Source organism: Ruditapes philippinarum, unplaced genomic scaffold, assembly GCF_026571515.1.
Source record: "Ruditapes philippinarum isolate M1 unplaced genomic scaffold, ASM2657151v2 ctg8636_1_1_1_1, whole genome shotgun sequence".
In the NCBI taxonomy this organism is placed as follows: domain Eukaryota; kingdom Metazoa; phylum Mollusca; class Bivalvia; order Venerida; family Veneridae; genus Ruditapes; species Ruditapes philippinarum.
This window is the reverse complement of record NW_026861526.1, coordinates 10,003-36,706: the sequence shown is the minus strand read 5'-3', so window position 1 is coordinate 36,706 and position 26,704 is coordinate 10,003. Positions and strand designations below refer to the sequence as shown.

Sequence of the window (26,704 nt, the reverse complement as noted above, 5' to 3'; positions counted from 1 at the left end):
CAGTAAAAGCACAGGACTGATCTAATCAGACATATGAATCATTAATAAGGTTTTCTAGAGCGAGATAAATATGTTCATATACTAAAACAATGTTCATATACTAAAACAATGTTCATATACTAAAACAATGTTTATATACTAAAACAATGTTTATATACAATAAAAAATATAGTACAGTTTAATATTATCCAGTATACAAACTATCACGACGCTTTTCTAACATTTGAAAGCAGGTTTTGGCACAACAATTAACAATGGCCTCCTCATTCAGAAGTATCCTTATCTTTTCAACATCATCTACATTATCAAAATTAGCAAAATGTTGACAAGCCTTAAAATATAGCTGTTGTCTTAAATCAATATACAAAGGACAGTGTAGTAACACATGCATCTCATCCTCAATTACATTAATTCCAATATTGTGACAAAAAGAACATTTTCTATTCTCTAACAAGACATTATTATATATTATTATATTTGTAAATACGTACTAATAAACTTTAACCTATACATGAACTTGAAATTCTATCAAATAACCAATATTAATGATAATATCTAAAAATACACCCTATATAATATGAATAAACTTATACTATAGTTTGGATATTATAGACCTGTATATTTTGGATATTATCGTTATTGATAGAATTTCAAGTTTCTATGAAAAAACCCATGTAATATTCTAATCTCTAGCATGCCTACCAAAGTTCATGATGAACAATGTCTTTTCTCTGCCCATTCATAAATGATATACAATTCTGGTAAAAACCAAATAACCATTGAAAAGTTTATAAGAATATCTGGTCATCAGATGTCCACTAGTTCATCTTCACTTGCTGCATTTCTTGCTTGGACGCCCTTTGATGATTTGCATCAAAGCTTTTCTTGTCAATGATGTTTCTCCTTGAGTAGAAACAATATTTAATGTAGATACAGCCCTCTGGCAATCTCATTATAGTCATATTCGAACTGTCGCTTCACTACCCTTCGAGAGTAATGGAGTGTCAATTACGGATAGGGCGGACAGGAAGACAGGGCGGACCGTATGTTTGGATGGAACGGACTATACTTTGGAGCATGGCAGACCTGACTCGAGACGTGACGAACCGTGATTTTATGTAATAAAGATATTTAAATATTGATGTTTTTTCTCTTTAAATATCATAAAAACATTTACATATATAAATGCAGTATATTAAGTTAGAATATTTCTTAATGAAATAATTAATAACCGTGTCAAGTTGGACATGATGCAGATGGTAATTGACCAATTATTGGGATATTACATGTCAATATTTGTTAAATAATAAAACGGCAACGCTTAAACTGTATTTTAATCAGATGATTAAAACTGACAAATTAACAAAATTGTTTTAAGCAGTCATAATCTAGTTGTAGAAACCGGCCGTTTTTTTTATCGAGGTATAGATAGACAGGATAGATTGTGTGAACATTGTACAATGCGTGTTGTTGAAGGTGAATATCATTTTCTTTTAATCTGTACATATTATTCTGAAATTCGCATGAAATATTTTCCAAAAACATGATCATCTTTATCTAAATTTTATAGTTTAATGTCAATCAACTTTACTGAATGTATCGAAATTTTTAAATAAAGCATTTTTGAAAAGATGTCATATTCTTTGCTGTTTCTCCACATCAGCTTTGTAATGATGTAACAGATATGTAACAATTATATGTCATTTGATGCTTGTGTGATTTATATAAACTGTAGTTTGTCAAAGGCATTTTGTATACTGATTATTGTAAATAAAATATTGAATTGAATTGCTTAAACAAATATCTTTATTGAACAATATTATACAGAAAATACTTGTTATTCCCATCTGACATTTGAAACACAATACAACACAATAACGTAAAAACGTTTAAAGAAAATAAATGAACAAAATTTACATGGCAAGCTTTATTTACAGATAAACAAAAACGTAATGACAAATATATATACAAAAGCAATTAAAAACCGCATGTGTATATCTATATTTACATTTTAACATATGTTCATACATTAACACATGATATTCACATATATACACACATGGCCAGGGCCATAAAGTTAAGACTTGCACGTACAGCTATCAAGGAATTTCTTCGTGGAAAATGCTTGTTTTATATGAATATTCTATTCATATTTTCATAAGTTTTGACTGCACGCTCCTTGTTGACTTGCGTTGACTGCTCCTCAATTTTGATTCTTTGACGAGTTAGTTTATATCAGAAATGGTTGTGTGCTATGTCTAAATTCAGATGCTGTCTGTTTAGCAAATTAATATACATGTATTCATTGTACTAGTATATTAATTATTCCTTTGTTTTCATAAGTTTATTGTAATTAACTAATAAATAGTAATATAAATAATCAATATTCCTCAATAAAGCTTAAATGATATGAATGGTATATATAAAAATATATAGTACTTAAGGTAATTTTGTCAAGTTTATTAACATCAGCACAAGAGAAAAATATGTTTTGCATATGAGACTTTCTCAATCCATTCCCACTAGCTTACGCTACATAAGTACCTATTTAATACTTATAATTGTATGAGTCAGCGTTAATAATAATTATAAATATAAAATTATATTAATCAATAGTCCACCTTATGTCGTGTGCACATGATAAATTTATATATATTCAACTAGATCATTGTTTAAATTTTGAAATATAAATCTGTTCAATATGAAAATCCTTGAATTTAAAACATATTTAGGATGATATTGATATCAAAAGATTAAAAACAAGAGCTGTCCGTAAGACAGCGCGCTCGACTTTTTTATTGCTTGCCAATAAAAAAAGTTTTTGCAGTAAAAGGCAATACAAGAATCTCTGTATTTTTAAAGTGAACAATGGCCATGAGCATTAAGATATTTAGTGAAGAATTATTTTACTGAATTGTGTGATACCCTTGAACACTGCAGGTTCAGTGGATAGGAATGAATTTTTTTAGATTTTTTAAGTTTTTTAGTGCTTGCCTATAATACAAAACATTGACAGTTAAGGGCCATAATTCAAATAAAATCTTTGACAGAATTACCTTCTCCTGGACATGTTTGGGAATCATGATTGTAAACAAGTATTCCAACTTTCAAATTAATATCTCAAACAGTTCAGTCAAAAAGTGGACTGGTACTAAAAACTTAACCAAGATTCTAAGTCGATAAAAGGCCTTAATTTTTAAAACAAATCCTTGACAGAGTTACCTTCTCTTGCGTACAGATGGGGGTAATGATGTGAAATAGCATTAAAAGTTTCAAAGCAATATCTCAAAGGGTTAAGGCAATAAGTGGATTTTACCCATATTCAATGTATTTTCTAAGTCAAAAAGGGGCATAATTCTGTCAAAAACCTTGACAGAGTTATGTCCTCTTGTCTGTTGATGAAGGTCGTGATGGTAAACAAGTATGGTCAGTTTCAAAGCAATACCTCCAATGGTTTTGAAATAAAGTGAGGTGGTACTAAAAACTTAACCAAGATTCTAAGTCGATAAAAGGCCTTAATTTTTAAAACAAATCCTTGACAGAGTTACCTTCTCTTGCGTACAGATGGGGGTAATGATGTGAAATAGCATTAAAAGTTTCAAAGCAATATCTCAAAGGGTTAAGGCAATAAGTGGATTTTACCCATATTCAATGTATTTTCTAAGTCAAAAAGGGGCATAATTCTGTCAAAAACCTTGACAGAGTTATGTCCTCTTGTCTGTTGATGAAGGTCGTGATGGTAAACAAGTATGGTCAGTTTCAAAGCAATACCTCCAATGGTTTTGAAATAAAGTGAGGTGGTACAAAAAACTTAACCAAGCTCAATACACTTTCTAAGTCAAAAAAGGGCCATAATTCTGTCAAAAACCTTGACAGAGTTATGTACTCTTGTCTGTAGATGGAGGTTATGATGGTGAACAAGTATGGTAAGTTTCAAAGCCATACTTGTAATACTTCTGAAATAAAGTGGGGTGGTACGAAAAACTTAACCAAGGTGTGACGCCAACGCTAACGCTAACGCCGACGCCGACGCCGACGACGGGGCGAGTAGGATAGCTCCCCTTTTCATAGAAAAGTCGAGCTAAAAATGAAATAGCAAGATTAAATTTAAAAATATGCATGGTCCGCATCGTCTCGAGTCACGGTCCGCCTTGTCCCAAAATACGGCCCCCCCTGTCCAAACATACGGTACGCCCTTGTACGGTTTGTCCTGTCTTACGGTCCGCCCTGTCCTACGACCGGAGAACAAAAGATGATCGGATTATAGTCTAGATACAACATTCTTTCATATGAATATTGTATATTTGCATATGAATATATACACAACGTATTTTTTATTTACATATCTTTATTAGATAGATATAATGTGGAAGGTTGTGATAATTATTTGTGCTCTATACTTAAGTACTATTGAAGTAAGTTATTTTTTTACATTATCTTCTTTTTAAATATCAATTAAATTTTAACAAATGTAATTAATCTGTAAAATTTAATATAGAGTTAGTGTTAATTCTTATAATTTACTTTGAACAACAGTTAAGAATGTAAATGATATGAAAATTAAATTTTGCAGTTTATGTAAACTTAATAAATGAACAATTCACTTTTCTAAACTTAAAAGATGCATAAAATGTAAATACATGTATATATAAATTTCTGTGGAGTACAATCAAAGCCGTGATGACGTAAAAACATACCGCACCGTGTGTTGTGTTTGTTGATGTTGCTGTATTGTTTTTGTTTTATTATGTCTTGTTTGTGTGTGTGTAAGTGTGTGTGTGTGTGCGTGTGTGTGTGTGTGTGTGTGTGTGTGTGTGTGTTTTCCTTGTTTTTTTTTGTGTGTTGTTTTTTTTTCTTGTTTTTTTTTTGTGTGTTGTTTTTTTTTTTGGGGGGGGGGGTATTTATTACTTTTTTAATTATTGCTTGTTTTCACAGACTGTACCCACTCCTGGACGTGGAGCATTGAAAGGTTACTGTAACACCAATGCACACTGTAAGAAAAAACAATGTTGTGTCAGCTTTACCAGACCAATTGGTAAACGTGATATTTCCGACGATCTCAAAAAATATGTGAATGGAAAATGTATGCCGCGCGGCGAAACTGGATCAGGTTCGATCTCTATTACATTTTTTGTAATAGTAATTTTTCTTAATTATTATATTTATCCATTGAATTTACCCTTTATCCAACATATCCAACATTTTTCTTTTCAATAAATTAATTTTTGTTCAAAGATATAAAAAAAATCATTCATTAGATAAATCTTGAAAGCACAATGAGGGTCTGCATCAATAAAACTTGACAGTTACATCATATAACAGCGTTGGTTCTACAAAAAACCATACAATGTATAGCTGCAAATATACAAATAAGTAATTCTTACAAATGAATATATTAACCCCTAACATGCTTAAAATCTTAATGGGATTTGTCCAATTTTCCAATCTGGACAAAACCATCCACAATTTTGGGTTACATTTGCAAATAAGCACTAACAGAATAGAAAATAATACATGTCACGATCAGACAGCACAGCTGTGTCGGCTGATATTGGTCTACACTGGTCGCTCGGATAATACAAGTCCGTCGCCGTTAGCAGGCCAAATCATGATAAAACGGCACGGTTGTGTCGGCTGATATATTGATCTACACTGGTCTCGTGGATAATACAAGTCCGTTACCGTTAGCAGGCCAAACCATGATAAAACGGCACGGTTGCACGGTCTGCATTGGTCGTATGGATAAGTTCAGTTGCCGTTGGCAGACTCAAAGAACAGCAGATTTTCACATAACATCCTTGTAGCTACTCAAAACACTGTTCGATGTCAAAGTTTACTTCTTTGTGAGTTATTTGCAAAACTATTCCTACATCACTTTGCAAACTGCGAAAAAAAAATCGAGGTATATTTCTCCTTGTTTTGTATTTGTTTCATAGCATTGTTTTGATTGAACACACATTAAAGTAAATTTGATATAACACCTATTTTTTTTTAGATTTTTTTAAGTTTCACCTCGAATTAAAGTATATTTAAGGTGACACCTCCTATTTCGGTAAAATTCAAACTAACATTTCCATTTAAAAATTATAAATTTCAGCCATTTAGGAAAATATGCATTAAGGAAACTAGTTGTAGATATAGTATCATAACTACGTTTTGATTTTTAATTACAGAATGTCTAGTCAGAGACTTCTCTTCTCTAGTAAAAGACATCTACTTCCTGTCATGCCCTTGTTCAGACGGGCTTAACGGACGTTACGACATACCTCTGGGAGAACTAGGTACGTTCACACCAATAATATACAAAGTGAACATCTAATTGTGCCCGCTTCTTCATCAATAGCCTGTTCAGAAGTTAAGTTATTAATTGCTTGCGTTATATCAGATTAGGTTCAAGTTACTTTAGGTTCTGAAGTTATCTTTATCGGCTGCCTGCGTTATATCAGATAAGATATAAGTTACATTAGGTTCAGAAGTTATCAATTGCTTGCGTTATATCAGATTAGGCATAAGTTGGAAAAAACGTGGAAAAAAAATTCATAAAATAGTAGAGAACGGTCTATTTATAATGATGAATTGAATTTGTCTGATTTCTTTCATTAGGTACCTGTGTAAAGCCATGTTTCACCAGCGATGACTGTGGCCGTTTTGAATGTTGTGTAAGTTTAACACGTCCAATAGCTAAACGCTCCGCTGACCTTGCCCATGCACCAGGTGAATGTGAACCGCTCGGAAAAAAAGGAACTGGTAAGTCACATTTTATGAAGTTTGTTTTAAACGAGACGCAGACCTAGATGAGGCCAACAAAAATGATAGACGCTTTTTTATAGTGATTATTTATGCAAAGGTTTGAAATCGGTCTGGTGATCTATATGTCTGATTTTCAAACCAAGGACACTTCTTTGAATACTACTGTTATTTTTTTTTTAAACAATACTGATTAGATCCAGAAAGCAGACCTGATTGGTTTCACTAAAGCCACGTGATTATTTTAATTAGTATTTGAACTAAACAATTAGCATTTGAGCTCAACAAATAGTATTTTAATTAAACAATTAGTATTTAACATGGAACATTTTGTCGCCATGCGTGAAATATCCATTGCTTTTTTACTTGTTCGATACACTATGTTTTATATTAGGTTTGTCGAAAAATAAAACAGATAAAAATGTATATTGGTGGATCAGTGCGAAAACGCACGTAACTCCTTTAATATGTAATACAGCTGTTTCACACCAAACCCTCGATATATATGTAAAATATATGAATTTCTCTTTCAATTTCATGGATTATTATATATTATTACAGAGTGTCTTGTAAACAATGGTTCTGGCCGACCGGACGGTATCGTGTTCAAGTCTTGTCCTTGCAAGAAACGCCTGACTTGCGTGGGATCTGGTGACATCACAATACCTCTTGGAGAGAGTGGAGTGTATGTTTTCATTAATTGTTTATGTTTACCTTTATCCTTAATAAATCATTTTGAGATAATTTAAAGTAAATTTCATACTTAACTGTGCATGAAATGAAGTTCCCCTTAATGTTAAAATGATATTTGTATAAATATTGTTGAACTTTAAAATGAATTTAAATGTGTTGACAAATAGGTTCGATGTGCTTCATTAGATATCTGTCGCATGTAATTTGCAATTTAAAAGAATATACGACTATATGGTTTGGGTATGTTTTTTTTGTTGTTTTTATTTTTACTTTTTGTGTGCATTGTTTTTTTTTCTCTAATTCTCACTTTAATCATGACATATTGTACATATTCCAGGTGTCAAAAACTAAAGAAGAAGAAGAAAAACTAAAGATGTAAAGTTAAATATGATGTTAAATGACATTATTACAGTGTACTGTTTGTAATGAATGAAAAACTAAAGATGTAAAGTTAAATATGATGTTAAATGACATTATTACAGTGTACTGTTTGTAATGAATAAAAACTAAAGATGTAAAGTTATGATGTTAATTGACATTATTACAGTGTACTGTTTGTAATGAATAAAAACTAAAGATGTAAAGTTATGATGTTAATTGACACTATTACAGTGTACTGTTTGTAATGAATAAAAACTAAAGATGTAAAGTTATGATGTTAATTGACACTATTACTACTGTTAGTGATGAATAATTTTGTGTAAAGAATGAAATTAAAATGTTAAAAGAAGTTGTTGTTGTTTTTTGTAATCACATCACCATTGTTATTAGGTAACATAACGGAGTAAAACACACAAGGGACGATTGTTTGTTTTATTGGGTTTTACGTCACACCGACACAGTATAGGACATTATGTCGCCGTTCTAGCTTTACCGGTGGAGGAAGACCTCAGATGCCATTCCGTGCATTATTTCGGGCAAGAACGGGCATCTGTGTAGAACCGCCAACGTTCAGTAACCTAGCTGGATAGCTTCCACACATTAAAGAATCCAATGTCCCCGTCGGGATTCGAACCCACACCGGTGAGGGCACCTGGGACGAGCTGTATTAATATGACAAAGAACCCTAAAATTATTGACATAAACCTTCATGGTGGTCATATGTTTATATAAATTCTAAACTTACTGATTTATGAAGATGATCGTTTTTTTTTTTCTTTTTGTTAATAAAAACCGCTTGAACAGTTTTATTCAGGGTTATCCATGGATCTTAAAATTGCTCAGTTAGGATTATTAGAGTGACGTAGCGGCCAGGTCCACTTTAACGATAAAAAAACCAGTCAAGATGGCTAATGATATATTTTACTAAGTATATGTATGTACCAACTGTCGCCGTTAAACAGCTGGTTAAGATGTTATCTGTTGACTTTCAGGTGAAAATAAAATTGACATTTTAATAACTTTATTTGGCATAGTTTGGGGACCTTTCTGTTGAAAATGTGTCAAGAGTTTAATCGCATACATATACGAGTATACATGCTAAGTGCACAGAGCATATCCATTGATTGGCTCATTTGTTCTGGGGTTTACGGCAGAGAAAGGGATAGCGATAGAAATACCATATTCAAAGACCATTCTTCAAAAACCTTCATTGATCAAATAAAACATAGTAACCTTCGGATAAAGACCACTTGTCTTTTAAGATCATGTTCGGTCTCTCCTTTGGATGGCCTTTATACACATGCCTGACTTTAAACATAGCTTATATGAGTGATCAATTAACCTTATGTTTTCAACATGTACCATGTATGTATTCACAAGCTGTCACGCGTTATTTCACAGGATGTTCATAGTTACCTTTTGCTCGCTATGTAATAGAAAGAGCACCGAAACACGAGGCTATCTGATTTGTACGAGGGGGCGTAGCCCCCCGAGTATAAATCAGGTTGCCGAGTGTTTTGGTGTTCTTTCTCTTTTGTATCAGTCAAACATAAAAGCACGTTCCCTGTTGTCTTAATATGAAACCCCGACAAAAATGAACCAATGAACGAACATCTGAATATGAATTTCTGTCGATTTCCCTTTCTCTGTCGTCACAATATGTAAACCCCAGCAAAAATGAGCCAATCAATGGGCATGCTCTGGAGTGCGGGTAACTAATACCCGCACTCCAGTTAACGCACTGTGCATGTATACTATTTAACCCTGACACATTTTCAACAGAAAGGTCTCCAAACTATGATACAATATAGATATATTCTACGTTGGAAGAAAAAAAAAACTTCACTGGCCTTCTCATCGTCGGATATCCACGGTTGATTAACATGTTACATAACATGTAATCTGATAAATGTATCCGACGATGTGGCCTTCCATGACTAGTTGATGGCAATGATTAGGAATCCTTTTCACTTCATCGGTATTAGTTCGAATCTCGTAAACAATTTTAAATTCTTTGTGGCAAAGTAGCTATACAAATATTTAAAATAAATAAAATGTTTATTGTTTCATCGCACTACCTACACGCAAGAAATGGCAATGACGCAGGGAAACCACAATCCGACAAATAAACAATTATGATAAAATGATAAATGAAAGAAATGAACCATAGAAATAACACCAACTATAGGAAATACATTAACCATTAGTGAATATATACAATAAGATGTAGATGTAGCAACCCCAATATATAGCGTATCTTCATACATGAATAATGATGTTCATTATTTAATTGTTGTGTGAGCAATGTCCGGCCTACTCTCCTGCGCATCGGTCAAATGTTCCACTACCGTATTCAGTTAGCTGCTGAGGGAGTGTAGTTAAAGGTCTGCTGGCCTTAAAAAGAGAGGGGCAAATGGATAAGGTAAGTAAAAAACCTGCCAGTAAATAAACGTTATGGTTTGGTTGGTTCTACGGCGCATCAACACAGTTTAGGTCATATGGCGCCGAAACAGGAAAGATGATTTTGTTATAATCTTTAATCCACACCAGGGGTAAAAACCATCTCATCTGCTGGAGCTAAGAGTTGCATAGGATGTAATTTAGTCGCCTTTTACGATCAGGCAGGGTAAATAAAGGAGATTGATTTTGAGTGATCAGTTTTGCAACCATGTTCTTTGGTGTTATAAAAGGAGCAATGGCTTCTACCTGTTTCTCGAAAACTAAAAACATTGTCATTTTGAGATGTTAAGGAATGAACTGTTAATTAAACGAATGGTCGAAAGTGAAATTGCCCCAAAAAAATCTATATGTAATAATTTTAGATAAACTATGTAAAAAAAAACTTTTCGATACAATATCAAAATATTTTTCATAGAATTTGGCATATTAGCTCGATATCAAGTTTATGTAAACACTAATTAAAGTGTAATATATATTTCTCTACATTTTAATGTAAATTTTCACCGCTCATCGGTGACTTTATCACGGGATAGAACTAGAACATATTTCTCTACATTTGAATGTATTTTTTCACCGCTCGCCATTGATTTTTATCACGGGAGAGAACTAGAACATTACGCTTTCTTATGAAACGCGGACGTCCTCAGCGGATAATATTCACATATAGGGAGAAAGCTGACAAAGCGGACAATATTAACATATATGGAAAACGCTGACAAAGCGGACAATATTAACATACAGAGAAAACACTGACAAAGCGGACGACATAGCTGATTGATGATTTATCGAGTATTTGTAAAGTTAAAAAAATGGTGAATAATTGGCTTTCATACTTTTTCAATGAAATTAATAGGAAGCAATATTGTATGAACAATATAAACATATACTCAGTAGAGAAAACGCTGACAATATAGGCAAAGAGGAAAAAAGCGGACGATATAGATTTAGTGTCCAGCTTTATTTGCCATCCAATAAAAACGTTGTATTTCTTAAAAAATCTGTCACTTAATTTTCATAGAAAAACAAAATTCGATACTATATCAAATTCCGTCCATAGTCGCCTTCTATTTTTCATAGAACTTCATAAAACCGCGTTCGTAAAAATAGTCATGACATGACAAAAGACAAATAAAGCTTGACACTAAATATGTTAGTATTCATCCGTAGCTGTTCTACAGAAATTAGAAACATTCTCCTGTCACTATCACTCCTGTCGAAGTTTCTAATTTTTGTAGAACAGCACGGATGAACACTAACATAAAATTATACTAAAACGCTAAAATTATTGACGGGGGCGGGATATTCATTTCCAGGACCGAAAGAAATACCACGTGACATCACGTTAGACTACATAGTAAAAATTTACGTGATAAATAAAAATTCTTTATGTTGGTAATAAAAACATTTTCCTACTGTATAAACAACGATTAATCATTTTGTACCCAAGTACACATGTACTGTGTTGTTATTGAAATACATTACCCCTGGAAAAAAGTAGTTTTGATAAAGTTATGAAAGTAAAGGGAAGGACAAAATTGTCATCTAATGAGGTTATGGCAAATTATATCATAATGGTCTTTCACACCCATACGGAAATTTGCAAGATGTTACTGATTTACAGCTGGGTCAAACATGTACTCTATGATGTCTTTGGTTACTTGAAAATGTTTATTCTTATGAACTTTGTGTTAATATAATTATATGAATTACATAAAAATAATATATATTTATATGTGACTGGAAGCGTACATGTAATTCCTTGACATTCAAGAGCTTTCCAAATATGGTCACGGCCATTTTTCTTCATATGACAACAGTGCTGGTTGGTTCCAGGAAGTGGACTCAAGTGATTAATATAAGTTGCAAGAACTTGTTAAGCAATCAAGCTTAAAGTATGTTTAAACCAAAGGGTGTTTTACAATGTTGGACATAATGATGTTTAAACCAAAGGGTGTTTTCAATGTTGGACATAATGATGTTTAAACCAAAGGGTGTTTTACAATGTTGGACATAATGATGTTTAAACCAATGGGTGTTTTACAATTTTGGACATTATGATGTTTAAACCAAAGGGTGTTTTCAATGTTGGACATAATGATGTTTAAACCAAAGGGTGTTTTACAATGTTGGACATAATGATGTTTAAACCAAAGGGTGTTTTACAATGTTGGACATAATGATGTTTAAACCAATGGGTGTTTTACAATTTTGGACATTATGATGTTTAAACCAAAGGGTGTTTTCAATGTTGGACATAATGATGTTTAAACCAAAGGGTGTTTTACAATGTTGGACATAATGATGTTTAAACCAAAGGGTGTTTTCAATGTTGGACATAATGATGTTTAAACCAAAGGTGTTTTACAATGTTGGAAATAATGATGTTTAAACCAAAGGGTGTTTTCAATGTTGGACATAATGATGTTTAAACCAAAGGGTGTTTTACAATGTTGGACATAATGATGTTTAAACCAAAGGGTGTTTTACAATGTTGGACATAATGATGTTTAAACCAAAGGGTGTTTTACAATGTTGGACATAATGATGTTTAAACCAAATGGTGTTTTACAATGTTGGACATAATGATGTTTAAACCAAATGGTGTTTTACAATGTTGGACATAATGATGTTTAAACCAAATGGTGTTTTACAATGTTGGACATAATGATGTTTAAACCAAATGGTGTTTTACAATGTTAGACATAATGATGTTTAAACCAAAGGGTGTTTTACAATGTTGGACATAATGATGTTTAAACCAAAGGGTGTTTTACAATGTTGGACATAATGATGTTTAAACCAAATGGTGTTTTCAATGTTGGACATAATGATGTTTAAACCAATGGGTGTTTTACAATGTTGGACATAATGATGTTTAAACCAAAGGGTGTTTTCAATGTTGGACATAATGATGTTTAAACCAAAGGGTGTTTTACAATGTTGGACATAATGATGTTTAAACCAAAGGGTGTTTTACAATGTTGGACATAATGATGTTTAAACCAATGGGTGTTTTACAATTTTGGACATTATGATGTTTAAACCAAAGGGTGTTTTCAATGTTGGACATAATGATGTTTAAACCAAAGGGTGTTTTACAATGTTGGACATAATGATGTTTAAACCAAAGGGTGTTTTCAATGTTGGACATAATGATGTTTAAACCAAAGGTGTTTTACAATGTGTTGGAAATAATGATGTTTAAACCAAAGGGTGTTTTCAATGTTGGACATAATGATGTTTAAACCAAAGGGTGTTTTACAATGTTGGACATAATGATGTTTAAACCAAAGGGTGTTTTACAATGTTGGACATAATGATGTTTAAACCAAAGGGTGTTTTACAATGTTGGACATAATGATGTTTAAACCAAATGGTGTTTTACAATGTTGGACATAATGATGTTTAAACCAAATGGTGTTTTACAATGTTGGACATAATGATGTTTAAACCAAATGGTGTTTTTACAATGTTGGACATAATGATGTTTAAACCAAATGGTGTTTTTACAATGTTAGACATAATGATGTTTAAACCAAAGGGTGTTTTACAATGTTGGACATAATGATGTTTAAACCAAAGGGTGTTTTACAATGTTGGACATAATGATGTTTAAACCAAATGGTGTTTTCAATGTTGGACATAATGATGTTTAAACCAAAGGGTGTTTTACAATGTTGGACATAATGATGTTTAAACCAAAGGGTGTTTTCAATGTTGGACATAATGATGTTTAAACCAAAGGGTGTTTTACAATGTTGGACATAATGATGTTTAAACCAAAGGGTGTTTTCAATGTTGGACATAATGATGTTTAAACCAAAGGGTGTTTTACAATGTTGGACATAATGATGTTTAAACCAAAGGGTGTTTTACAATGTTGGACATAATGATGTTTAAACCAAAGGGTGTTTTACAATGTTGGACATAATGCTTTCATAAATATTTAGGTTTGAGTCAATTCTTTGACAAAGTCAAACTTGGCCAAAAGTGAACCAAGCCCTTTGTACAAAACTTCACATTTAAATTACATTTACTTGTACAACTCAATGGTCATTACATTTTATACTTCATTTCTGCAATGCCATATTTTCAGGTTTTAAAGAAACAAAAACAAATACACTTTTCTTATCAAGAAGACTTAAGATTGCAATGTTATATGTTGGATATTATTATAATGAGTGTTATAAAACATTTTGGCACCCGTTCTTATGAGTACCACCATCGTCGGATACCCACGGCCGAACCATTAACATTTATCTACCGTGGGATTTTTTGCCGATATTCAGTCGATTAGGGGTGTGTCAAAGGCAGCTATTTCATTGGCTGCCTCACGATTTCATGAGGCGATTAAAACCAATCAAAACGCTCGTTCTGTACGACGTTCGGTATTACAAACAATATTGCGACAACCATAGACGACGTGAAAAGTTCAACATCGAAAAATTAAACGATTTCAGCAAGAAAGTATAGATAATTTACTTTTACAGCGTGATGTTTTCCTTTCTGATTGATATCTGCTTGCAGAAGAACTGATTTGGCGATAGTTTTTGACATTGATTTTAGCAAAACACGTGCAACAGTATTTAACCGTGGGCGCTGCCATTTTGTTTCTTATTGTTTTTTACCTCCGCTGCTGAAGAATATAGATTTGTTAAACGCGATGTCATTGGTAGATATTTTACGCACCTGTTGCTGTATATCGACGCAAATCGATTCATTTTACCCACGGTTGATTGCATGTTATGTGACATGTTTATCAATCGTGGGTATCCGACGATGCCACAAGAACAGCATTGATGTAGTCAATACCACTAGCTTAAGGGTACAAACCGACCCTACAAAAAAGAACATAACATATCTTATAACATATAGTTTTATTCAGACCTTAACACTGTTCGTAGCTCCTAGATCTTTAATAAAAACACAACATCAACATTCAAATTTTATAACAGTCTATATACAATGTTCCAGATGATACAAACAAACATCTTAACAATCTTGTAAATAAATGAAGAATACAAATAATGAAAAGGAAAAAAACTTCTTCAGAATATTACCTAATACTTGCATAAGTCATATTTCTATATTTTGGCATATGAAGGTTACGAAATAAACCAGTAAATGCAGATAATGTAAAATAATACGACAGATACAACAAAATCATCTATGTATCATTAATTACAACTTACAACTGGTATATCTTAGCAAACATTTGTTAATGCATTATTGGCACAAACAAAATCCCAAGTATACCACACACTGTTCTGAGTCACCCCACCCCCCCTATCCTCCTATATACCAAACTCTTTTCCCCATATATTCAATCCTGTACACTATTTTAATGTGGGTAAATTCAAATATATTTAATATGTATCTTATAGACATTTATTTTTTTCATTTTTCTTTAAAGTTATCAAGTAATACACATGTACATGTATCTCAGATTAAAGTAATATAATTATTACCAAGGTAAAGGTCTTTGTGATTTACTAAACAAGACGGCCATGATGGCCCTGAAATCGCTCACCTGTATATAGGCCCCCGAGGCGGGGCCAATTTTAACCCCAGGGTTTTTATTTGAACAAACTTGGTAGACACCCATTAGAAGATGTTTTATGCTAAATATCCAAGCTCTATCCCTTTGGTTTTTTAAAAGAAGATTTCTTAAGTTTTATTATACATATATAGGGAAAAACAATGACCCCACCCCCCTCCTGGAATGGGGGCAATTTAAAATGAATTTTGCCCCTAGGGCTTTTATTTGAACTTTTTTGGCAGACAATCACTAGAAGATGTTTCATGCTTACTATTTAAACTCTAGCTCTTTGGGTTTTTTTTTTAAGTTTTGCTATACACATATAAGGAAAATCAATGACCCCAGGGGCAGGGCCAATTTTAACCCAGGGCACTTATTTTAACAAACTTGGCAGACACCCGTTAGAAGATGTTTCATGCTAAATATCTAAGCTCTAGCCCTTTGTTGTTTTTTTTAAAAGAAGATTTTTTAAGTTTTTTAATATACATATATAGGGAAAAACAATGACCCCCCTCCCCAAGCGGGTCCAATTTTTACCCCAGGGCTATTGAACAAACTTGGTAGACACTCACTAGAACTTGGTAGACACTCACTGGAAGGTGTTTTATGCTTAGTATCTAAACTCTAGCTATAAGGATTTTTTGAAAGAAGGTTTTTTTTTGTTTTATCTATACAAATATAAGAAAAAATCAATGACCCCCGAGCGGGGCAAATTTTAACCAAAGAGCTATTATTTGAAAAAACTTGGTAAACACCCATAAGAAGATATTTCATGCTAAATATCTAAGGTCTACTTCTTTGGGGGTTTTTTTAAAGAAGATTTTTTAAGTTTTTATTATAATATACATATAGGGAAAAACAATGACCCCTCCTGGAGTTGGGCCAATTTTGACTTTTATTTGAACTTACTGTGTAGACACTCACAAGAAGATGTTTTATGCTTAATATCTAAACTCTAGCTCCTTGGGTTTTTTAAAAGAGGATTTTTTAAGCTTTTGCTATACACATATAAGGAAAATCAATGACCCCCGGAGTGGGGCCTAATTTGACCCCAGGGCTCTTATTTGAACAAACTTGGTAGACATCCAGTAGAACATGTTTCATGCCAAATATCTAAGCTCCAGCTCTTTGGGTTTTTTAAAAGAAGATATTTAAAGTTTTTTTCTTTTGGTTGCCATGGCAACCAGAGTTCTGTATGGAATTAAAGTCTTTACTATTAATTTAAGGTCACCACAAAAGGAACATTCCTGTGAAGTTTGGATGAAATTGGCTTAGTGGTTTATGAGGAGATGTCGTTTAAAGTAAAAGTTTACGGACGCCGGACAAGAAGCGATCACAAAAGCTCACCATGTCACTTTGTGACAGGTGAGCTACAAAAACATCCAGACAACAAATTATACAAAAATAACTTTAATTAAAAAAATTAATTCAGATATGCTCATAAAAAGAAGACTAATCGAAATATCATTAACAACATTTCGGGCTATGATATAGACTTGAAATACTGCCATTTAGTAGACTAGTAATTTACTTAGTGTCTTATATCAACTAACATGTTATCTTATATATGTCATAAGATATGCGGGCATTCCTTTTTCAATTATCCTGAAATAATTGCAGTGAAATGCACTTCAGATCTCCTTTCTTGTCCAACAAGGAAAAGAATGCAATCCATGTTGGAATGAATGAATACTTGTGCCTCTTCATTTCAACACAAATCAACAGCATTGTTAAAAACACTCGTAGCCGCACATGTAACTTGTTACTTGTAGCACCGTGTAATATTAAAGTGAGTATTATTTAATCATCAAGGGTAGAGGAGATGATATATAAATCCATTGCTGTACCAGGGCATGTCATTCTCCGCGGCTAGTTTTCTAATGGGACTTCTGAATGGGTTGATGATTGGATCGGAAACAGTCCCTAGTCCAAGCCCTTCAACCGGGCTGTGAGCACATTCACAACTATACTGACAGTAGTCAGTGAAATAAGCCGGGGTCTTCTGTGTCTGAAATAAACATATCGAAAAATTTTATAAAAAGTAATGTGATGGCTAAATATACAATATCACAGAAATATAATTATCCTATAGTCATTAGTTTTGACGCCCTTAAGCTGTTTAACTAGTGCATTTCTTTATATTGAACCTGATCATTAAATAATATACAATATAAAGTAACTATGGCATGTTGTTAATCACTGCAAACCATTTTTATGTTTGTTAAAATTCAAAATCAGTTAAGTTTTGTACTTAACTAAACAGACTGTGGAGGCATCCATTGTTGTTTACAGTCATATGAAATGACGCCTTTTCATTGGGTGGTTATTTTAAAAGGATATTTCACTGTAATGAAGTATGAACAGCAAAAGAAGTTTTTAAATGAGCAAACCTGCAATGTAACAACATCGTGAAAACTTAAAATTATAATATATTTCATATAAAACTATCCATTATTTAGGAATGTCATACACCCTGGCAGTGGTCTTATTAGGTGCACCTGTCTCTTTAACCTTGAATGTATTTACCATTAATCTTGATGAATAGCATCTGTATTTGGCTTAAAGGGCTTAAAAATATATCTAAAATGAATGATGTTGTAAAGATATGTATATGTTTATTTGAAAAATGATTTTTTTCTTTCTTTTTTAAACTTTATATACAATAATTAATCCATTATGAATTTTACTCAGTATCAATTAAAAACCAATTAACGTTTTCAAACAATATAAGCTGTGCACCTTATGATACAGTGAATATTAAGGACACTTTGCAAAGTTTTGGTCACATGACACTCATTAGCCATTTTAAAATGGAGGATAAAAACAGAAAAGGGCAGGTCAAGATTTCACAAAGGCTATATTTGCAAAATTTTGGCTTGCATAAACATCAATTGAATTTGCATTAGTAAAAAGGTGAAAAAAATAAGTACATATGATAAAGGTGAAGTATTTTCAGTGAAATATCTCTGTCTTTCCACATGTTTTAGTTATACGTTGTAAATACATGCTTGCAGTGCAGTCAGCAAATTATGACGTCATACGAGGTCGTTTTCGTCATTTTTTAGGTCAAAACAAAAATGGCGTCAAAATAGATGAGCGTCAAAACACATGACCCGACGATACAGTGGAACCTGTCTAATCCGAACCTGTTCGGACCAGAAAAAAGTTCAGTTTAGAAAGGTTTCCGGATTAAAAAGGTTTTTTGCATATTTGTACAAGTGAGAGTCAAAATAGTTTAAGGAATGAAAAAGGAAATGCATATGAAATTGCAATATAAATATTTTATTTTTGCAATCTTATAAACTCATATCATTTACATGTACATGGTAAGTTAATCATAAATGTACTTCAATTTTTCATAATAAGAATCAATATCTAACCCTGAAAAGTCTTTAAATGCAATGTCATTCATCTTTAAAATGTAATTTTTGTCTAGAATTATATTGTAAAATTATTTCACTACTGAAACTATGATTTAATTAATTCACTTCATACAAAGAATATAACAAAACTAAAGCTACAAACTATCACGAGACATAGGTTCATCCAGGTATTCATATGTAATAATCAGGGTTCGTGATTACTTGAAATTTGTATACTGTGTCAACGCTCATAGCCATGCCGATGAATTAAAAGGTACATGCTAAACTTTTGTTATATATAACAATATTTAAATAATAAGTATACACCATGTTCCATTTCAATGTTTAATGCAGCTCTTTTACTTATCCAGTTATGCTTACAGAATTTTTTCTACACTGCAATAATTTGATGAAAATGAATAAGATCTTACAATAATTTTATGAATTTACACATACCCTTAATTTCACTAAAGTTTGTGACCAATACTGATAAGCTCCTAGACCTGCATTGAACCCTGAAATATACAAAAAAAAATTGTATTCATTACATACAATAGCTTACGTTGTGTTTTGTTTAGGATGTTGACACGATAATTCAGCTTGTATAATGGAATCATTATACATGAATCAACATACATGTATTAAGAATTCATTATAATTTTTAGGGCAAGCACTGACAAGTGACAATATTTGACAAGTGACAATATTCAAAGATTTTTAAAATTTCTTCCACAAAATGGTTATGATGACCCTATATCGCTCACCTGAAGAAAATCATGATTTGCTCAAATGACTTATCTTCGACAGTCGGCTCAGAAAGTCCTTAGTCCTTCTATAACGAAAAGTGATTAGTTTTTACCTGTGCTGCAGTATTGAGCTAAGCCAGTTTGAATATTATCCTTACATCTGGCAAGGCTCTATACTGTTGGTAGCTCAATTTATTCATTTTGATGTATAAATCTATGACTTTTCAAATGGAATGTTTTAAATTTAAAGCAGGGCATATAAATTAAATAAATTCAGCAAATTAAGTAACAGCATGAAATCAAAGATTGTGCAAGAAAGATTTAAATATATATATAACCAGACAGTAGAACCACATACACATCTATTTTATCTTATTTCAGAAAAACTAAAAGGGAGTGCACAATGCAAATTAAAACTGATGTAACTCAATAAAGCTGACAATAACATTTGTAGCAATGTGGAAAATACTCAATAGGAAATGACGGACAAACTGCCATCGCAAAACCTCACCTCTGAAATTTTGTGCTCAGGTGAGCTAATAAAAGCTGACAATGACTTTTGTAACAAGGTTTTTCTATTTTTAGCTCTTGTGACCTAGTTTTTCATCCGAGATGACCTATGTTCGAACTCATTCGAGCTATCAACTAGATAAGCATCCTGACCAAGTTTGATGATAATTGAGACAAAAATGCGACCGCTAGAGTGTTAACAACAAAATGTGAACGGACGACGGACGGACGAGGGACAATCATCGATCCTACAAGCTCACCCTGAGCATGCTCAGGTGAGCTAAAAATTCTGAAAAAATGTCAAACATGTACGTAATGGATCAAAACTGTTTTGTCAATAAATATCACAATCTTATTTTTTACATTAGCATCCATTTAGATTATCGGAGCGTTCTAATTATTCAACATTTACATAAATGAAGTTGAAAAACATTCCCACCACAAAAGAAAGATGTCATTTATATATTTTGACATTTAAATAATGCTTTGTCTTATGAGACCGTTTCATTAAGCAACCGTTTTGGGTGTTTCCCTTGTGCGGTCGCTTAATACACGTTTGATTGTATAACATGATTAACATCTGTCATTTAAGCATTGCATTACCTATGACAACATGAGGTTTACGTGCCGTAGATGATTTTCTGTGATACAATCCTCGAATCACTTCTATCTTTACGTTGTTTTCTTCATAAACTTCTCCATCTACTTCTTTAGAGATTTCATTTCCATACATCTGTATGTCTAATGTACAGTCAGGTAACAAGTATCCAAGCTCCTGTGTATAGAATATTCTTTTTATTCATTATAACGTATCAGTGATACTTTTTGCTAATTATAATTTATAAATGATAAATAATTGATGACCAATACAACTTCAATCATAGTTTTAAAGATTTGTCTCACATAAACTTCTAAGCAAAATTTAAAAAGTTCCATTCCTGTTGAATTTTAAGTCATTCTGACATTGTCTACCACATATAACAACTTTCAAACTTTACTGGTTGAGGAAAATCTCAAAGCTCCTTATATATAACATCAAGGCACAGACTTTTAACCTCGGTAAAATCAAAACTTTCTTTAACTCTTAGCCTGGTAGTGGTGACTGGATCTTCCAATGAGACCAGCACTGACCAGGCCAGACCAGGATCAGCTTGCAAATCTGTGCGGTCTGATTATGGCCTGTATGGTTTGCTTTTTAATCAGTAATTACCATCTGATCATGATCTGCACTATTAAGTCAGTTCATATTTCAAATTTGTCTGTAAAAATGATAAATGGTTTTGTCTGAATTGAAAGATAGAAAATGCCATCTAAGATATTTAGCAAGGTAAGGTTTAATCTAGCAGGACAGCTTCCTGACATGGCAGAATTTATCATTTTGGCAAAATTTGAAACCTTAAAGGCAAGATACAAAATTTAATGATTTAATGCCAGATGCAATATGGCTTACAGAGGCCTTTTATATAAAACATGAAGTAAAAAGACAAGGTAAAGTATGTATAAAGAAAATTGTCCCATTTGTTAAAATCAATAGAGGTTATTGCAATCTTCCTGCCAAAGCTGATGTGGTCAATAGGTCAAAAATGACCTAACAAGGTTTTGTGGTCTAAGTAAGAATCTCTACAGTACCCATGGTTTTAGTTGCGTTTGGAAAAGATTTAAGTTGCTTTTGACAGGTGTTTCTCTATAGTGGCTAAATTCTCTATGAAGTCCTACTTTTGGAGGTGAGAAATGCTGTCGATGTGAAGAGGTGATTGATTTACAGAGGGCCATGCTGCAAAAGTTGTACTCACTACTCAAATTCAATTCAACCAAATTTGAGGCCGATTCCCTATTTTAGTGTAAGTATCAATATTTTTGAGGCCATATCCCACATCACTAACTCTACAGGTCAATTCATTCTCAACACTACTTTTGACATATAGTTACCTATTAATTAATAATAATATTATATAATGATAATACCTTAAATATTGCAAGTATTTCCACTTCTCTTTCAACACCAACAATGTCCACTAGAATGTTTCCTTCATCTAAATCTTCCCACCAATCTGCATCTGTAACATCAATTAAGTTAGCATATGGTCTTGTCCAACATAGACACAACCTAGTGAAATACAAGAAATATCTAATAACCCAGATAAATGTTAACTGATGAAAGATATTAACTATATTCATCTTTGGGTTAAACACTTTTAATGACAGATTTTTTTTTCAAAATTGTTAAGTTTTCTGTAATGACACTATGTTGCCTTTAGTGTGTATACTTAAAATACTTAGTACATCTTCTGTACCACGGTGATAGGGCGATTACCACAACTTTTCCGCGCAACGTCAAAATATCTTACTTCTGTCCGAGACACCGTATATTTCTGTGGTACAAAATGGACAGCAAGCCTGTAACCGAGACAAAAACAGCATATAATTTGCTCAAAACAAGGTAAAATCATCATTTTTTCTTTTTCATCGAATGTGCCATTTAATTTGAAACTTATTTATCCTTACTACATGCAAAATACTTTATTAATTAAGTCAGGATAGTGAAAACATTTAGGGCATACTGAAAAAATCTTTCTTTGATTACGAATTATAACGTATTTCTAGTCCGTTCAGTTCATATAACTGGTCAAAATACAATATAAATATGTACATAATTGTCGTATGAACAAGTTACAATACATAAATAACCCGTTTTTTGTATATTTGGTATGATTTTTATGTTTCCACGTGTGTATTTTAAGGCACCGCACAACTTTGTCAATCATAAGATTAGGGCACCGCATTATTCCTCCTTAAAATCACTGCATTTTTCTGTCTTTTTAGCACCGTTGATTGTTGATATTAATGTTTGCTTTTAGAAAAAAAAGACGTTCAAACCTATGTCTGAACAAGCTAAAGCAACGTGCGAAATACGCAAAGCTGCAGATACTGCAGCAACTGGAGAGCGCCCAACTAAGTCATCTGATATTAGCAGTACGCCAATGAATCAGCACCTCCCTGTATTTCAGGACGATATGCGTAACGCACCACATAAGAAAAGAATATGAAGTCAAACTTTCGCAAAAGATTGTTTAAAAAAAAGCACATTGGAAACGATGACAGAAGAGATTATGGAAATATTGCCCGGGTTCCTGCAAAAACTACACCATGAATATTTGTGTTATGACTTTTGCAACTTTATCAAATTAGTATGCAATAAGAAATTCCCATTAACAAATAGTTCATTCCTTTTGTTTCTCGATGTTGTTTGATAGTATAGTCTGCCAAGAACTTCAATCTTTCCATGTGGGGTTTATCAGTTTGAATAAGTTCGAAAAGGAAAACACATCCTTATCTATATATAGATACCATTGCACTTATCTAATTGGTAGTATTAACACAGATCAGACCTTCAGAAATTTTCCATAACATAACGTATGATATAACAGCAACATAACATAACAGCAAGTAAACAATCTTTCATCAAACTTTCATCAAATAAAAGTTATTATAAAACATATTTGTAAGATTATTGTATAATTCAAAAGAAGACGGTTCCAGTATTTATCGGTCTAACGGAAAAAGAATGCGGTGTTTGAATTTAGTGTTGTACGGTGCTCCAATATTCGGGTCAGTAGGCCATTTTTCAACAAATATTCCTTGAAATTTACGATAGAAACACACAATTTTGTATGGAACTTGAACTTAGGGTTAACCATAATAAATATACAAGCTCGTTAGGTCATAGAACAAAGACATCGTCGTTATAACACATGTTTTTGTGACAAGTGCGAGTCATGTTGAGGTACACACGATCTTTTGTAAACACTATTTCTTCGAAGTATGTGTTTTTGTGTGAATTGTATTGTGCTAGATTAACAATAAATTGTCTCAAAAATTCGATGGAATACTTAAACAATTGGAAAAATTTTGCAATGTCCAGCAGTAAGATATTTTGTTAGCTATTACCAGGAATTTGTTTATCCCGCCATTAATATTTTGTCCAGAAATATACGGTGTCTCGGTCAGAAGGATGATATTTTGACGTTGCGCGGAAAAGTTGTGGTAATCGCCCTATCACCGTGTGTACTGTATGCTCTCAAAAGATGTTTATTTAACATCTATAATAGACTGTGAAACAATTTTCAGTATACTTGAATACCAAACTTGAGCATAATGTATCTTATTCTATTATATACATGCATGTATTCTGCTTTGAAATTCAAACACTGTCAATGTGTCTAAATGCTATATTGAAATAAATTGTACAGAGATGTGGCAAAGGTAAATTTTTAACATCCTTACGACTACATAATTTTTTTTCAAAATAAGGATTCCTGGCTGCATGGGCTCAAACCCAGTTAGAGCCAAGTCTTTGTTTCCTTGAGCAAGAAACTTAACACTCATCGCTTAAAACTTTTTATGTTCAGAAACATACATGAAAGTGTGTCTTTAAGCTTATCTATGTAGCTTCCTAAATGATCAGACTAAAACATATTCTGAATAATAATCAAACTAAATATGGTGATAATTTTAAGATAACTCAGGACATAGTTGACTTAAAGTAAGTACTAACTGTACTTTACTACATCAAGGCCAATACTACTCCCAATACTTGGTAGAATTCATAAAGGTGCATCTACTTACACAGTTTGTAGGCCTGGATTATGCAAGGGGCAGTGGCACATCATCAACATGACAGTAAACCTTTCTGTCATGTGAATCTAATTTTCTAAATACAATAAACAGTTGTTTTTTTACACTTATAACATTTCCTATTTTAACATCTGTTACCTCAAATACTGATTAATTATGCTTGAAAATTATTCTACATAATTTCACAAAACAAACTAAAATTTTTCATACATTATTGAAATTAAACAAACTTACTGTCATTAGGTAAACAGTATTTGATGATGTAGAATATGGTAAGAGGCCAATGCAATAGGACAGCAATTGGGGAATCCAACCTGAAACCTCGCCACTTGTAGTAGGACTCCCAATTATTTATACCTTCTACCACTTTGTCAGGCTGCTCTTCCAATATGGTGGACTCTACAGGTAATATCACTAAATCATCTGTTTTTGGTAGTTCACCTGCATCATAAAATCAATATGAATGTTTTACTTTGCTTTTACAACAGATCACATGCTCATTCTATCAAGGAATGTCACCGTGCAAAAGCTGTTACAACCTGACTCAACATTTCAATCATTGACACTGGCACCTGAGCAGAACCACCGATGTTGGGTGAAGCTAACTGGACATAATTCTCACATGAAAGAAAAGAATCCAAAAACCTGGTGAGAATCGAAACCACAGTGTTGAGGGGCAAATGTTTTGAAGTTGACAGCTGCAACCTTTCTGACAGATTTCAACTCAATCTGAGTTGAAAATGTTACCTCTAGAGTGTTAATAAGGCATTCAATAGTCCGGCTCTGTGACCTATTAGCCTATTTTTTACCCAGATTACCATATTTAATTTTTAACCAAAAATCATCAAAACAACTGTTCTGATAAATTTCCAGGATATCTGGGATGAAAATGTTAAAAAGGTTGTTTTTTTGGGTATTTTTGACGTGTGACATAGGTTTGAACACCAGATGAACCATATTCAAACTTGAGCTAAAATTCATAATCAACCAAACAACCTTTATGACAAATTTTTCACGATATTTGTGCTGAGACAGCTAGTAGCGATTACAATGTAAACAAGATTTTTTTTATTATTTTTGGGTCATGTGACCTAGGTTTTCATCTGAGATGACCCATATTGACACTCATCCCAATAATTACTCAGACAAACATCCTAACCAAGTTTCAGGACAATTGAAACAAAATGTGACCACTTGAGTGTTAATGAACAAAGTGTGGACAACGGATGTGAGCTAATAAACCTTTAAGTTACACAAAGACATTAGTATGTAATTAATTGGTAAGTTAAAGTTGTTTTTTTTTTTTACTTTTTATGTAAAATATTCCTTTCATGTTTTGTATATCACAATAAATATACCTAAGCTTTAAACCTTGTTGTGTAGTCCCATTAATTAATTGATACTCTATAAACCGGTACATGTATTACCAGTATACAGTTTAACTATTTTGATATTTGTTGATAAAATCCCTTAAATGGCTATTAAACTGTTCCATATTCAAAGAATGGGACAGTTTATCGCAAAAATTTAGCCAGGTATTAAAATTCAAAAGTAAAACAGCTAGACATCACATAAAGTTCATGTGGACTTAAACCTTCTTACCAGTAACCATCAGACCATGATAAACCTAT

The 26,704-nt window shown here is 32.7% G+C and overlaps 1 protein-coding gene and 1 long non-coding RNA gene across 3 annotated transcripts; one reads left to right on the top strand and one right to left on the bottom strand.

Annotated features, from left to right (window-relative positions):
* Positions 1-6,250: 6,250 nt before the first annotated feature.
* LOC132715929 (uncharacterized) lies at positions 6,251-8,170 on the top strand. The gene is made up of 4 exons (XR_009623746.1): positions 6,251-6,281; positions 6,604-6,747; positions 7,309-7,432; positions 7,778-8,170. It is a non-coding gene; the product is annotated as an uncharacterized LOC132715929 (long non-coding RNA).
* A 6,973-nt stretch (positions 8,171-15,143) lies between these two features.
* LOC132715928 (zinc finger MYND domain-containing protein 15-like) lies at positions 15,144-25,705 on the bottom strand. 2 transcript variants are annotated; one of them, XM_060699041.1, is made up of 5 exons: positions 25,308-25,705; positions 22,404-22,545; positions 21,042-21,213; positions 19,639-19,697; positions 15,144-17,828 (listed from the first exon to the last, which is right to left on the bottom strand). In XM_060699041.1, exons 3-5 carry the CDS (start codon positions 21,169-21,171, stop codon positions 17,628-17,630), a joined length of 390 nt encoding a protein of 129 aa, XP_060555024.1. In that variant the 5' UTR covers positions 21,172-21,213; positions 22,404-22,545; positions 25,308-25,705; the 3' UTR covers positions 15,144-17,627. The 2 variants fall into 2 exon arrangements, with proteins under 2 accessions (XP_060555024.1, XP_060555023.1); XM_060699040.1 differs by having other exon boundaries at positions 22,404-22,495.
* Positions 25,706-26,704: the final 999 nt, after the last annotated feature.